The 16090-nt window shown below is 29.6% G+C and overlaps 1 protein-coding gene across 13 annotated transcripts in view; it reads right to left on the reverse strand.

The window, feature by feature from the left end:
- Positions 1-2534: 2534 nt before the first annotated feature.
- Positions 2535-16090, reverse strand: part of LOC143194215 (inter-alpha-trypsin inhibitor heavy chain H4) — a 30161-nt gene continuing 16605 nt past the window's right edge. Inside the window, exons 10-21 of one of the 13 annotated variants that reach the window (XR_013005254.1) lie at positions 14622-14805; positions 14463-14563; positions 13852-13899; positions 13458-13484; positions 13369-13401; positions 12371-12397; positions 12288-12314; positions 9365-9424; positions 7550-7651; positions 5333-5498; positions 3820-3942; positions 2535-2603 (exon numbers count right to left, since the gene is read on the reverse strand). Coding sequence is in view for 4 of the 13 variants with exons in the window: in XM_076400814.1 (XP_076256929.1) it covers positions 3900-3942; positions 5333-5498; positions 7550-7651; positions 9365-9424; positions 12288-12314; positions 12371-12397; positions 13369-13401; positions 13458-13484; positions 13852-13899; positions 14463-14563; positions 14622-14805 (818 nt within the window). In the remaining 9 variants the exon portion in view is untranslated. Of the gene's footprint in view, positions 2616-3759; positions 3943-5332; positions 5499-7549; positions 7677-9364; positions 9455-12287; positions 12315-12352; positions 12398-13345; positions 13402-13457; positions 13485-13851; positions 13900-14462; positions 14564-14621; positions 14806-16090 lie in introns of those variants that run through there. The other 12 variants (XR_013005255.1, XR_013005256.1, XR_013005258.1 and 9 more) reach the window with 12 other exon arrangements.

Below are 16090 nucleotides of genomic sequence, written 5' to 3' on the forward strand. Positions count from 1 at the left end.
AAATATACTATTATATTTTATAGTATTTTCGAATTTTTAAACTTTTAAACGAATTTAGATACGAAAATATATTTTTGCCAACTAGAACTTTTAGTTACTGTCGTTTGCAACGGGGGTCGTTTAAATTACTTTGTATTTTCTTTACAGTATTAGAGCTGTGCTTTTGTAAAAAAATACTTTTTCTATTCCTGAATAATTGTTTAATCCATATATAGTTATGAAAGGTACAGGGATTAAAACAAAACTTTTAATTTAATTGAAAACTGTTTTATTTTAACGGCAAGAAGTAGAAGCTATATATATTGTAGACAAAACTATTATATTGTATTAAATATCTCACTCGTCATATCGTTTTTCCAGGCAGAGCAATGATTTTTTGAATATCCATCGTCGTATTTGTGACGCTTTGTGCCTTCCTACTGAAAAAAACTAAACGAATAAAGGCATATTTTTACTTAAATTTTAATGGCAATCAGTATGAAATGGTTACCCAAAAATCTTACGATCCCAAATTCCAATGGCCCACGGCTGTGTAACTAAAAACTTCAACTTTCTACCCATATTACTGTAGACTAGATACAGAAATTTTAATCTGCCTTTGTTAACGATACATTCTGAACTGTGATTGACTGGGATTCACAGAGTAGGGGTATTTAGGGAGTTCGATAGTTCATGGTTACGGAATCTTGAGCAACTTCAATTTACCTTTGGAGACCTGAACCGAAACTGTGACGATTTTAATTAAATTTCTCTACTGGTCAAGTAATTGCAGAACAAATGTAAACCCAATGCCAATCATCAGTCCTGATTTTGTAAACACATACCAATCTTTTAAAATAACGAGAACCGTATTTGAATTATATAACATATGTTACCAACGTCATTTTAGATTAACGGTAGTAACGCTGAGTGAAGAGAGAGTTAACTGAGAATATCAATATCCATATTACATAACATTATTTAATGAAAATTACAAAGGCTCTATGAATCCCGCGGGTAACCGTGTGGGCTAAGAGTTTAGATCGACGATAATAATGTACCATCGAATCTCGGTGGTTCTAAATGTTTAAAAAGTTTATAAAACAAAAGGATAATGTTGCATAAAATTAAATGTCTTTAGGATTCGTTAAAAACACAACAGTGTTGGAGCGGCTATAAATAATAAATGCTCTAGAGTTTCCCTAAATGTATCATAGGCCTCGGAAAAAATATGACACGAAGTCTTTATATATAAATGAAACAAAATACTGTTAAATATATGATTCATGTATTTAACAAGAGCAAATTTCTAGTACTTGGGTGAAGAGGGCGTTGTAGTTTGTTCAGAAGCTGTCAAATGGTATAAAAGACTAGCCATGTAAATAAAATTGCTCTTTTATTACAAAGCCATAAGTGGTGTTATTAATTCCGTCTCATTCCTAATCATAAGTGACTCGTAACAAACATTTCCAAAACAAATGCAATTCTATAAAGATCATATACCTCCAACGAACTATTTAGAATCAAACAATCAGGATAAATATCCTGAATTGAACGAATTACATACCGAAGTGCTCCAAGATAGCGTAAACTGGGAAAAATTACAATAGTCACTTTTCCAGATGGTACATCATAGCAATTAGTAGAAACCAAGAACCATCTATGATGCTGAAGAAATTTGATGTAGCTGACGAAAAAATAATAGACTCTACCAAACAATAACGAATAAAATAAACCAGCTCAATAATAGTTTTATCAACTTTGCATAAACAACGCACAAATTTAAATATTGGATATCAAATCATAATGGAAGTAGCATGTGAAAGATAAATTAGTCGATCAGAAACAAAATAAAGACGGCTATATTAATCTCTTAAAAAAACAGAAAATGTCAGTACATAATGAGATTATGATTTATAGTGAAGTACTAAAGCTAATGTTACTACATGGTAAACAAATTTGGGGTTGCCCTGGGACAGCAATATAAGGAATATCCAATATTTCACAACAACCTTGAATATATGTAATAAAGATTTGTATTAGAGCCTAGGTATACTTATGGGCCTAAAATAGAAATTAAAATATTCACCTACAAGCCCTACATCTCCATGAAAATCCAGAGTCCTTATGGGTCTAGATGGAAATAAATCTATGGCAGACCAAAGAAGACGAAACTTGTGCAATAGAGAGATAATGACATACGTCAGATTGCAGAAGTACTGCTTATTGTTGAATGATATAATTTATGGACACTTATCAATGCTAGGAATAAATTAACAGATGGTCTTGGAAAATCGTTTAAATGCTAAAATTATAATAATTTTTCATTTAACAGTAAAAAATTCTGTTTTAATTACAAATCATTTCGCTAAATTTAAAAAATAACCTACTACTAGACCATGTTAAAAAATATAAACTTGATTAGTATGAAAAATATTGTACAAAAATGTTAAAGAAACATCTACAGCAATAAAATATAATGAAAAAATATTTATTTACGAGTCAATTCAATCGGGAAAATGGAGATGATTTTAGCCATTACATAAATTAACTTATTTTAGTTTTATTTACAATACATTTATTGGAACACTTGAGTATACAAAATAAAATAACAAGCATTTACACTTATATATAAACTAGCGACCCGCCCCGGCTTCGCACGGGTGCAATGCTGATACTAAATTAAATACACTACAGAAAAAATATGAACGTTGTATATAAAAACATAGCGGACCGCTCCGACTTAAAATATATACGCCTATGTCACTCAATGAAAACATGATTAAAATCGATCCAGTATTTTTGGTTCATTCATTACTGCCCTTGGCCTGCACGCATTAAATTTGGAGTAAAACAATTCCTCTTCCCCTATACTTACTATGAAGATTTCCTGCTATCTTTGGAATATCTAAATTCATACAATTTTTATTACATTACACATTTTTAAATGCAAATTTTAAATTTGTAATATCTCCGAATATATTTGTTTAATTTACTTGCTGTAAGGAACCATATTGATCTATATTAATTGCACACTGTATTTAAGGTACTTAATTCGATAAGGATTAATGCCGTATTGCTTAAAATAGCTGCGTAAATAAGCCATTTTCTCACGTAAAAAGTAAACAATAAAAATGGTTAATGTGGGTTATCCCTAAAAGTTAAACATATACCATCGCGGACTTTTTTGTAGACCATTTTATGGTGTACAATACTGTAGTACATTAATTTGATCTAACTCGTAGGGTTAGGCAGCGTTTTTGCTAATTGCTAAATAAGCCTAAAAAATAGGTTAATTTACGACATCACGTTAGAAACCTCTAAAATTAGCAATGTTGCCTTAGTATATTATGCATGTATTATACATATAAACCTTCCTCTTGAATCACTCTATCTATTGAAAAAACCGCATCAAAATCCGTTGCGTAGTTAGGGACAGAAAAGGCAACTTTGTTTTATACTATGTAGTGATGGACACTTATGAATGCTAGGTGAACAGATAGTCTTGGAAAATCTTTTAAATGCTAAAATTATAATAATTTTTCATTTAGCAGTAAAAAATTCTCTTTTAATTACAAATCATTTCGCTAAATTTGAAAAATAACCTACTACTAGACCATGTTAAAAAATAGAAACTGGATTAGTATGAAAAATATGGTACAATAATGTTAAAGAAACATTTACAGCAATAAAATATAATGAAAAAATATTTATATACGAGTCAATTCAATCGGGAAAGCGGAGATGATTTTAGCCATTACATGAATTAGCTTATTTTAGTTTTATTTACAATACATTTATTGGAACACTTGAGTATACAAAATAAAATAACAAGCACACTTATATATAAATATATCATTACAACACAATCATATATTTCATTGAGTTTACGTATATAATAATACATATATTTACAAAAGCTAAGGCTGCGGTGCTACAATAGGACAGCAAACTCCAGCGTAACTGAAAGACAATAACTTTGTTTATAAATAATTATAGACAATAACTAAATATCAGGTGTATATTTTAATTAATAGCGATTTTTTAGCAAACGTTTCTCATATGAACAACAATTTTCCATTATTGTAATGAACTTACTCCATCACTCAGGCAATATATCAAATAAACTTGCTTCCAGGCAATTAACTCATTGATAAATGTAAACATGTTGTCCAGCATTTTGAACCCTTTGGCCATCAATGCGAGCAGCCTTGACCAAACAAATGGTCAGATCATGCCTGCCTGATTATTTTCCAAAAAATGCCATAAAATTAATGCAGAATTGCGATTTGTTAAATGATTCTACTAATAATAACACCTTTAATATATTTGGAAATATATCTTTCCAGTTTGTAGAGTGATATACTCTATGATGACGAGTAATGTATTATTTAGCAACGAAAATTGTGTTATTTTGATAAATTAACAGGTCGCTTGCCACAGTAAAACACATTTTCTTGGCAAAATTAGTTTTTTTTTATTCAATATAATTCCCCTCAAGACCGTCCAACTTTACAATACCCTTTATGTAGTACGATTTGTCCTTTGCTTCAAAATAGGCTTCAGATTCGTTGATCACCTCTTCATTCGATGAAAATTTCTTCCCAGCGAGCATTCTTTTGAAATCTGAGACCAGAAAATAGTCGCTGGGGGTCAGATCTGGAGAACACGGTGCATGAGGAAACAATTCGAAGCCCAATTCATGTATTTTTGACATGGTGCATTGGTGAAGCAACACTTTGTTTTTCTTCAAACGCGACCGTTTTTCGACGATTTCGTCTTTTCACTTTGCACAGAGCATTGTCATGCCCAAATATTCGTGAATGATATGATGTACACGTTCAGTTGATATCTTTAGAGTGTCTGCTATTTCAATGTTCTCGTCGGTAACAACCTCTTTGGACGTCCACTGCGTTCACCGCCTTCGGGGCTCATTTCACCACGTCTAAACTTAGCATACCAATCCTTGATGGCTGCGGCAGTATTCGGAAACTCGGCATCAAGCCAAATCTTTGCTTCAACTGTATTTTTTCAAAATTCCTTTTTATTAATTTTTTTGCAAAAAACAAAAGTTGTTTCATTCAAAATGCTATAATTCACAAACTAATAATCCGACATCTGTCAAATTTATACAAGCATCTTTTGAGGGTTAGTTTAACGTATGGATTGAATTCTAGTAGCGCTATCTATATGTCAAGCCAGGTACGTTTCAATTAACCTGTTATGTAATTCACGCATATTTGTCATTTGGTGTTTTGTAAAATGTCGCGCATATGTAACTCATAAATATGAAGAAAAAATCTGTAAACACTAAACCATACACCTAATATTTTAAATGTGTGTAATCTCATACCTTCTTTGATTGCAGAAATATTGCTTGTAACTATTGAAATCGTTTAGGCAGCTATGCATTATTTTACATTCATGAATTAACTTGCACTGGCCATCCATTTTATTCATAGAATTAGCACAGCTCTGGCCTGCTCCGAGAGTTTCGTTCAGTCCCAGCAAATAGGTCTCTAAAATAGATATGAAAATGTAAGTTTTATAATAAAGTATTGCAATCCTAATATTAGCATAAAATTCTCAAAAGAAATTTATAGCACATTAGTTGGTACATCGACATGTACCGATGAGACTCCATCAAAATAAACCTTAAAAACAAGTGTGTTTTCGAGAAAAGACGGTAACTTATCAAGCAACTAATGAGTAACGATTCCTCGATTAAGACGATAAAGGATGTCCATTGCGTTTTCGATTCTAAAGGGTTGTTTTCGCCTTCTTCTGTAAGAAATTCGTTTACATTCCCAAAGGGATGTGCAAACTGAAAACCAAACAATTAAAATAATGTAATCTGTCTCTGAATTCGTTATTCGTTAGTTACCGACGTTATATCGTCGTTATGCGTATAGTTAAGCCTATACTGAGTATCACATCCTAACCAGATGACTTCAATTCTAATATGATTTAAGAGATGACAACAAGTAACAAGTAGAATAGAATAGAATTCCTTAAGCATCGCTTTTAAAATACCAAAACCTAACAGCATCCAAATCTTGGAGCCATACAACAGAAATGGTAAAATAAGCGTTTGGAAGAAGCGTATTTCAATCTTCTTTGTAAATATTTGTCTTAAATCTTCTTCATTATTCAATCTTTCCGTCTTTTTTCCTCCCGATATTAAGAGAGAAACTGGCAGAGCAAAAAGGCAAAGCTTTATTAATAGTAAAACTTATTGATTACAAATACTAGATTTGTATAAACGATTAGTGACGACAACCTTCACACTGTGAAAGTGGCACCAACTGTGCACTCCGTTGACCAAGTATTTAACGTTCTGTATTAATGTTCTGTTTTATGAAGACTGTATGATTTGTTTGAAGATTCTGAAGGCTGTTTATAATTATAATAAAGTATAATAAAGTCAATACGCTCCTCGACATACATTTGATTATTTTCACTATCGGGTCTCCTTAAGGGTATGAAATGGCGTTTTGGGTCTACGCTATCCATACTCTCCTAACTTAAATGTTGTTCAGTCCCAAACATGCCTCGTTTCACACTTAAGTTACACTTAACTGAAGTTATGGTTTCACACTCTTGTAGAATCGATATATAAGGAATTAGCTTATCTAAATATCCCTAATTAATGTATATGTATTTCAAGTATTTTTGTGTTGTCGTAAATAAATCAAACATAACAAATTTCTGCAGGCTTCGATCTGCGAACTATATTATGAAACATTCTAGACATTTTAATATTTGTGTCAGCGAATATCAGATCGGTCAAGGAGTTTATATTAAAAGTCACATTAAAAGTCACGTCTAGTTTTAAACCCATTCGTTAATATGTCAAAAAACAATGGTGAGGCATCTCTTTGGAGAGCGTCACCTCAAATCAGTATGTATAAACACACAGAACTAATGAAACTATCAACATGCCTCAAGAAGTTTAATAATTTTTAGATTAACATTTTCAACTTTTAAAGCTGCCGAAGCTGAAATCCAGCGCATACAGTCGAAACCCCAACGAAAATCAATAAAAACGACAAGCTCACGCTTTCTATATCTAGTACTTCTCTATAGTGGTGTGCGAAAATCCCGGCTACTCTGTTCAGCTTATCTCTTAACGAGCTCTTTGAGCGACAATCTTTCTGACAATTGACAAGTAACATCTTTTCAATATAGGAACAATGATTGCTTTCTTCATTTTCTTGGGTTTGGCTGGTTATGAGGAAGTGCAGATCTATAGAAACTCCCTAAGGCAGGAAATATAGAAGAAAGTACCAATAAATGAGGCACTTCTACGAATCTATCAAGCGTTAATTAATACATAATAATACTGTAATCTGACATAATTGGTAACTCAAAATCGCCTTCACGAAACTTCCTTTATCAAACTTACTTTTTTCATATAAGTAAGCAACAAAACTGCTAAGTGTAAATAAATAAAATGCAACAAATTGAGATACGGAAAACAGTTATAAGAGTAAAATTTTATTCTATTTATCTATATTAATCTAATTATGTAGTAAAACTATATCAAATTAACATATTATATATAACTTACGATTGTCTATTGTTATAGTCTTGTTATTGGCCAATATATCTTGAAGCCATGATGTTCTTGGAGTCGTCCAAAATGGCCTAGGTGTTGTGGGATACGTAGGAGCTAAAAATAAAGTTAGCAAGTGAATCTCAATATTTTAAAATAATTGTTGAAATCTCCTACCACAGTTGCAGCTCTAGATAAACATAAGCAACCTGCAGTTATTTGTATACAAAACAGCATGCATATCATGCAATACACGTTTGTAGTAAATAAATATTACTACGAATATTACTCTGATACAAAATTCAAAACAAATATGAATAATCTAAAAGTAAAATGAACCCAAATTTTGAAACCAAATAAACCCTTTGAACATTGTTAAATACTACTATGAATGAGCCCAAATTTTGCAACAAAATAGCCCTTTTTAACGTTGCATCGTGCACATTGCACGTTGCACATGTGACCAAATGTATATATAGTCGATTCAAAATAACAGTGAACTCACTTTATCACAATGCCGAATGTATCGCAATTTGTAAATTCGTTTTAATATCTGATAATAATGTGACTGTCCTTCTAATTTTATTCCAACTAAAGAGAAATACAATGCTGCCTCGATATTTTTGAATATGTATCCGAATCAGCGTACCAAATTCGCCTAGTTGTCAAACCTCTAAAGTTTTAATTATAATTACAGGTTATAAACCGGCAAACGTTTTGGTGTTTTGTTTGTTTTAACACATTTTAAATCGTTGCTTATTATTACTCTGAACGAAAAGCCTTACTTACGCAATTTAGATATTCAGAGTCAGAAACAGAATCTCAAATCACTTACGTCGCACAGGAACGAGATAATAGATGCACTAGATGGATGTACTTTATTTATTTATTTATTTGATATTTAAATTATTTATTATATATATTTATTATATATAATTATTTATTATATATATATATATATATATATATATATATATATATATATATATATATATATATATATATATATATAATAAATTATTAATTAATTAACATTTTAGTGTTTTAAGTTTGTATACTTATCAATGTACACATTACTAATGAGTACTTATTAATGAGTACTCAATAATTATTCAAAGTGTATTATTTATTTTTTCTAATAGAGTAGGTTATATAAATAAAATTATAGGTTATTTAATATATTTTGAATTAGATAAACTATGTCACTATTAAATTGTTTGGAATATTGGAAAGTTTTCTACATAAAAGGGAATAATAAGTGAATAAAAAATATGTAATCCATATAGTATGACTACGAAAGCCAGTCCGACCTCAAACAAAAAAGTGTTCTCTAAACCTTTAAACTATCACAATAAAAGCAGTAAAATAATTTTTGATCAATACAAGGCATTTTCATTCGCTCTCACATCTTAAGGAATCATAGATTATATTCAGAAAAATATTGGCATATCAGCAGTGCTGATATTGGTATGGAGATAGGCATTGACTACAAATCTTTTTAAACCTGTTGAAATATCAAAAAGCGTAAACTTGGAATGGGCGAGGCTTCATAAGTGGTGATAATGGAAAGCAATTTACCATGAATTATTTAGAATCACTCGTTCATCTATCTGTAAGACTATCTCAATATATTTAAGCTTATTATTTAGTTGTTAAAATGATAAACCTTGAAAGTTTTTGAAACATAACTCTAATCCTACATTAACCTTGTGTAATTCTTTAGAATCATATATCTGTTCTTAAATAACCTCATTATGTTTAAATTGTTAGTTGCCGATATTTTACCAGACTAGTTACATGCATTGCAATCGAATTCCCAAGAAAACATACCTATAAGGCGAGAAAATTTTCTACTATTCATGGAAAATCCACCTGTATACGTAGGTCTCGCTATAATAAAATAATTATAATACAGAGAAGCTTATTAAAATAAACGTGAAAAGTCCCGGGCTTAACGTACCTAATGAACCTAATGTATGTCAAAATAATTAAGGTACATGTTTACACTAGGTAATAATAATTTCTAATATCTTATAATAGAAGTTGTTGAATGTTTAAAAATGATGATATTGTTTAAAGAACTATAGTACGGAGGCAGGAATTTTAGGTATTTTTTCAAGTGAAGTAAACAACCAATAATTTTGTTATCTATTTTTTTACGAGATGTTAATTCATATTAATTACTAAATAATAGAAAAGAGACAAAAAGTGAAAAAAATAAAAATCCAAAAAGTTGTTAAGGTTTTTAAAAATGGCTCGACCTCGATGGCGTGATTTGTTACCATTTTTGATTAATTTTTAACATTTACGATTTTTTTTAATAGTAAAAATCATAATTTATTGCTTTACTTTGTACAATAGAAGAATGTATAAAGACGGCTCATAGCAAATTTGAAGCAAATCGATCGATTCGATGGATTTTTTAACATTTATAAATTAGAATAGCTCCTTGAGGAAAATTAATATCCTCACCGGATAAAATATTTTTATATATATTTATACTTGTTTATATCTTATTACACTTAATTTGGGACGACAACACGGGAAAGAACTTGTTTATGATTGAGACGTTCAGAGAATAAGTTTACACATGTCTGTAACAGTGTATCACTGCGAAAGTCTCCGAGTCGTATAGAAGAAGCTGAATTTTAATCTTGATTGTTGTATTTATTTTCTTCCACACTCACCGTCTTAGTGTCATAATTTGTTGAAAAGCAGAATTTCGAAATTTGGAATATGGAATTATTATAACTATTATTATTAGAATATGGCTGGAACTAATTCAAGTAAGCCAATTACAATAATTCTTTTTATATCTAACAATATAAAAAATCCAGTTGCTGAATATAGGGAGGAGAGGTAAAATAACATGAACAACCTGGAATATAGTACATTTTGTTTCATGATGACAACACTGCTTCCGTGTAAATAATGCGATGCGTACGTATTGCTCGGTATATATGTTGTTCGAAGGTTAAAACAATCGATCAGTGAAATTTAACAGATTTGTTTAACGCTTCACCAAGGACAGTATCCATGATAATGACAGAATACATAAACATGATACATGACAAAACATTAAAACGAACCAACATTATAAAGGATTGTGCGCAGGAAACATAAAATTACTGCTGGAAAAGTAACAGCAGAACTCAACATTCACTTGAGAACTACTGCTTAAACAAAAACAGTATATTAGTAGCTTCACAAATTTCGAAATCCATTAGAGCAGAATCCAGCGCTAAGCTGTGAAAGAAGTGGTGCAACGATCAAAAAACCTGAACATTTAATGATCAAAAGAATGAGATATGGTCCGATGAATCATCATTTAAATTCTACAATTATAATTAATTAACATATTTTCTACAAAGGACTGGATTTAAGTATGATTCCGTTATGATTTGGGAAGTACTATTGTTGTATTCAGCTGGTCCTCTCATCACATCACTGGCAGTATTACTGCGAACTAATGTATCGACATTCTCAAAGATGAATTTCTTACTGACTAGCATATTATTGTCAAACACTGCAATACTTAACTATTAGTAAACAATTATCAAACAATGATACCATCAAACAACTTCCATAGCCAACACACTCATCAGACTTCAATGTAATTGGACAGTTATGAGGAGCTTTGGAGCATAGAGAGGACTAGATTTCGATTTTCAACATCATTGAAGGAATTGGCGAACGTTTTTACATTAATTAGACTATATTCTGATACTCATTAGTTCAGAAATAATTGCATTAAGTAAATATTCTGTATATATCAGGTGTATGTATGTAAGCCTATCACATCAGAATGACCGCATATATTTGGCTAATTCTTTTTTATTGTGTTTGTAATTGTAGGGAAAATACAAACCTTGGCATAGATAAAATATTTAGTAAGAAAATTATGTAGAAACGCCATGCATTTGGGATAAAATATCTCCATATATAAAATAAATAAGACAAAGTATGGGAGATCTTCAAAAATATTGACGCATTGACATTCTGTTCAGATTTCAGCTTATTACATTGTTTTAATTGTTACGTTACAATTTAATCGATTCAATAATTTACCCAAAAAAACTTACATTGTTGATTTGTGAAAAAAAGTATCACTAAAGTTGTACAACATTATACCTGCTATTTTCAATATATATATATATATATATATATATATATATATATATATATTCAAAATTCTCAATCAAAAAAAAAAATATATATATATATATATATATATATATATATATATATATATATATATATATATATATATATATATATGCGGCCCAATATTCTGGTACTGCGAAGAAGAAAATCGTTTGGAGGCAAAGTTAATGCGAATTTCTCAATCGTAATCCACCATAACCTCAAAAGAACCAAACACAATCATATTATACCTTTATACCCACACATTTATTTATCAAGTCAAATGCATAGCATTCATTTAAGTTAATCCAGTCCATACCGATCTAAATGAAGTAGCCAATTATACGAATTAATTCCTAAATTCATTTTGCATTCAATCTCACTTAAAGCAAGATTAAGGGTATCAATAATAAATAATATATTTACAAAATAAGATATGTCAAGGTAACACATCAAATACCGGGGACTTTTCAGTTAAGAGCTGTTAATAATAATCTTACAGATATATATATATATATATATATATATATATATATATATATATATATATATATATATAATATTCTTAATTTGGTATACATAAATAAAATATAAATAAGAGACTACTTACCATATGAATAGATAGGAATTGCAGGTGCTAGAATAAAAAATATATTTATATTATGAAAATATTACCTTATTAAGATACATTACCTAAATGTGAAAAACCACCGTGACTGCCTATAAAAAATAAAAATAGTTTTAATATATTGTCTTGATAATACAGATATTAAAAAGTAATGCAAGTTTGTTATATTTGTAGTCATATATTTATTTTCTTTTAAAAATATGATCGATCAAATCATCTTCTTCATAATCTTTTTCTCCAGAATGAAAAGTGCTAATTCTAAAATTAGTATACTTTCACAATGTTGTACATCATATAACACCTGTATGCTGTACATCATATGACACATATTCTGTCTATTTGAATTCGCCACGCGCTCGCACGTTATGCAGCCATCGCCAATAAAAATTGACCTCAGTGTCGATGACGCTCAGACGTGTGACAAAAAGAATTTCTCAAAAAATATTAAAATCTGGTCTAAACTCACTTTAAAAATTGTTCTTAAGAATATTTTATGTGGTAATCAGAGAAAACGTAGTCGACTTTTAGGGTAAGTATTTGATCCCAGATCGGCAGCGAAAGTGTTAATAAATCATCAGTGTGACGAAAAAAATTGGGTCTTCTCTCATAAAGGAAAGACAAAAAACATTATAGATTACAAAGTACTGCAAGTATGATCGAAATAATTCGATTGTCAATTTTATTTCATACATTATAATTACGATAGTGTAAGGGAATATTGGTTCCTTTTTTATTAGTAGATCTGTTATTTCTTTACTGATTAGTCGATTATAGTCAGACAACAGATTTAAGTAGCTCTATAGTATAAGAAAAGCAACTTGCACCTAAAACAAGATTAAGATTAAGGATTAATCAATAATAAATATCGTTACTAAATAAATTATTTCAAAAGATAATTACAGAGAATCATGTAAAATTCATACTAAACCGGGGATTTTTCAGTTAATAATTATTAATAATAATCTTAAAGCTATATATATATATATATATATATATATATATATATATATATATATATATATATATATATTAAAATTTACAATAAAAATTTGCTAAGACATACCAGACAAAGGGATAGGAAATGCATGTGCAGGTGCTAAAATAAAAAATTCATTTATATTATAAAAATATTATCTTATTAATATATATTACCTGGATATGGATAACTGCCGTAACTACCTATATAAAATACAAATAATTTTAATAAAATGTCTTAATAATTCAGATAAAAAAATAAACCACGTTTGTTGATTTTATTGTCATATATTTTTTTTTAACAATAAGATTGATCAAACTATTTTTTACTAACCGTAACTACAAATAATTTTAATAAATTGTCTTAATAATTCAGATAAAAAAAATAAACCAGGTTTGTTGATTTTATTGTCACATATTTTTTCTTAATAATAAGATTGATCAAACTATTTTCTTCAATGCTTTTCTTGTCCAGAATTAAACGTACCTTTAATACTAAAATTGCCAAACTTGAATCAATATTGTCAATATCAAAATTTGATTATTTATTCTAACTAGTGTATATATTTACCATGAGCAGCATTGATGGGTAGATCAGCAGTAAAGGCGTCGAGAAACTCTACGGAAATAAAGATAAATAAATACAAAATAATATAAAAATGGATCTACTTTTAATCAATATCGCTCAATTCATATTATTGTTACTGTAAAATGTATTAGTATTAACACAAATGTGGTTATTATGACCTCAATAAGGTTAAGGTTATAACACAGATTTATAGAGTATACTAATATTTGTGTCATTTTCATAAAAAAAACATAATTTGTAAAAATGTGGATTTAATAAGAATCTATAAAAGAGTTATAGGTACTGATATTGTTATAGATGATATTAGAGATGTTTCACTAAGGATTCAAATAGGATTTGATCAAAAATATGAAGTTACAAGAAAAGTACATAGGATGAACATAAAATCACTATAATGTTTGAAAACCATCGTGGTAGAAACACAAAGAGTTTAACAGAAGTTTTAAGGTTTAACAACTATCGCTATCTATTCATAAATAATGTATACCATAGTAAATTTTAGATATAAAAATTAACTCAACATAATATAAGTGTAACAACAATATTTTAATAAATGTTTTTTTTTTATATTTAATATTTCAATTTCTGCTTACCATCTGTAGAAGCATCTTCTGTTTCAACAGCAGAAGTAGAGTTTGGTTTAACTACCACTAAAGAAGTTACAGCGGTGACGAATGAATATTTCAGAGCAAGTCTACAAAATAAAACAAATGACTATATTGTACGTTTAACCTTAAGTAAAAACAATGTACGCTAAAGCATCTCTCGTTGCAGGAGTTTTATCTTTCATAAGTTCACGTTGTTCCAGAATTTGTTGCACCGTCAAATAAGCCCATAACCTTTCCAAGTCGCTAGCAGCCCGATATACCTTTGGTTTCAGCGTTATTGGTCCGTGTACACTCCACCCTTCGACCTGTGGAGGTTCGAAACCTGGATCTAAGGAATAATAGAATTATAAAAATATAAATAATTATTCAAAATAGGCAAACAACTGCAGGTAATGTTGGATAGTTGTTTCGCGACGTCCAAATCTAAATGTCACTACTTTGAACTTATTAATTTTTTCAGCTGTAAAGGAATTTGATTGGTTCATTTAGTTTTTAAGGTGCCTTTTGTTTTTATTTTAGTCGCCATTTTCAGAGTGTCTTACGCAGAGAAGAGTGTATATAGTTTCTTTATACGGTTTCGTGATAAAATTATTAGACAAAAAGCAGAGCAGATTAGACTCAACTGTACAAGTCAAGCAACTGTACTGTTACAAGATTCTCAACTTGAAATAAAATCAAAGATATTGGTCAGTCAATCATATGGCCAATTTGGACCTATGGGGTGCAAATATGCGGTTTTACTAAAATATGAAACCAATTAATAACCCAACGCACCCAAAACAAAGTTCTACGATTAATTACCAATGTTCATTATTATGTAACTAACAAAGAGCTGCACGATAACCTCAAAACCAAATGGACACCCGAATTAATCCCAAATTTCGCCTTAAAATATAAAATAAGGTCGCTAAATTATAGCAACGTCCAGGCGATACAGCTACTGGACAACACCAAGAAAATCAGAAGATTGAAGCGTACCAAACCACACAAACTTGTTTAGGATAAAGTATATTCTTAACTTTAGCTTAAGTGCATTAGTTTTATTTAATTTAGAAAATACATACTAATGTATTAATCCCGTATGCAAGTACAACATAACAGTAGTAATAAATTAATTTGTAAATTAAGCTTGCACTAAGCAGATCTAAGGTAATATGTAATTAATAAAAAAATAGTCCATTGGAGGTATAGTATCAGTCGGTGATACAATATAAGGATAATTCGTCCTGTGTCTAGGAAGTGTTGTGTACCCGGATAATATAGATATACATTAATATAATTATTCTGTTGAGAAATGTGATGATAATTAAGTAGAAAATGAATGTAAAATCATTAACGCACATTTTGTTTTTGTAAGTTTATCACTAAGAGGTAAGTTTATTCATATTAATAGCAATCTAGATATTTATTTTTTAATATCAGAAATTAATCCCATTTTATAATTATTTTATAATCCCCATTTTTATTCCATATATTAACTAAAATAATAGATCCTTAACTAACCGTAATTTCAATACACACTATTCAGTATTTAGGTAGTGGAAAATTTTATTACCCAACTAAAACACATTTGTTAATCTAACTAAAAATTTAATAACTACTTTGCGTGGTTT

Source organism: Rhynchophorus ferrugineus, unplaced genomic scaffold (assembly GCF_030347505.1).
Source record: "Rhynchophorus ferrugineus isolate W39M unplaced genomic scaffold, kcgeb_rfMv2 rfM3, whole genome shotgun sequence".
NCBI classification, from domain to species: Eukaryota; Metazoa; Arthropoda; class Insecta; order Coleoptera; family Curculionidae; genus Rhynchophorus; species Rhynchophorus ferrugineus.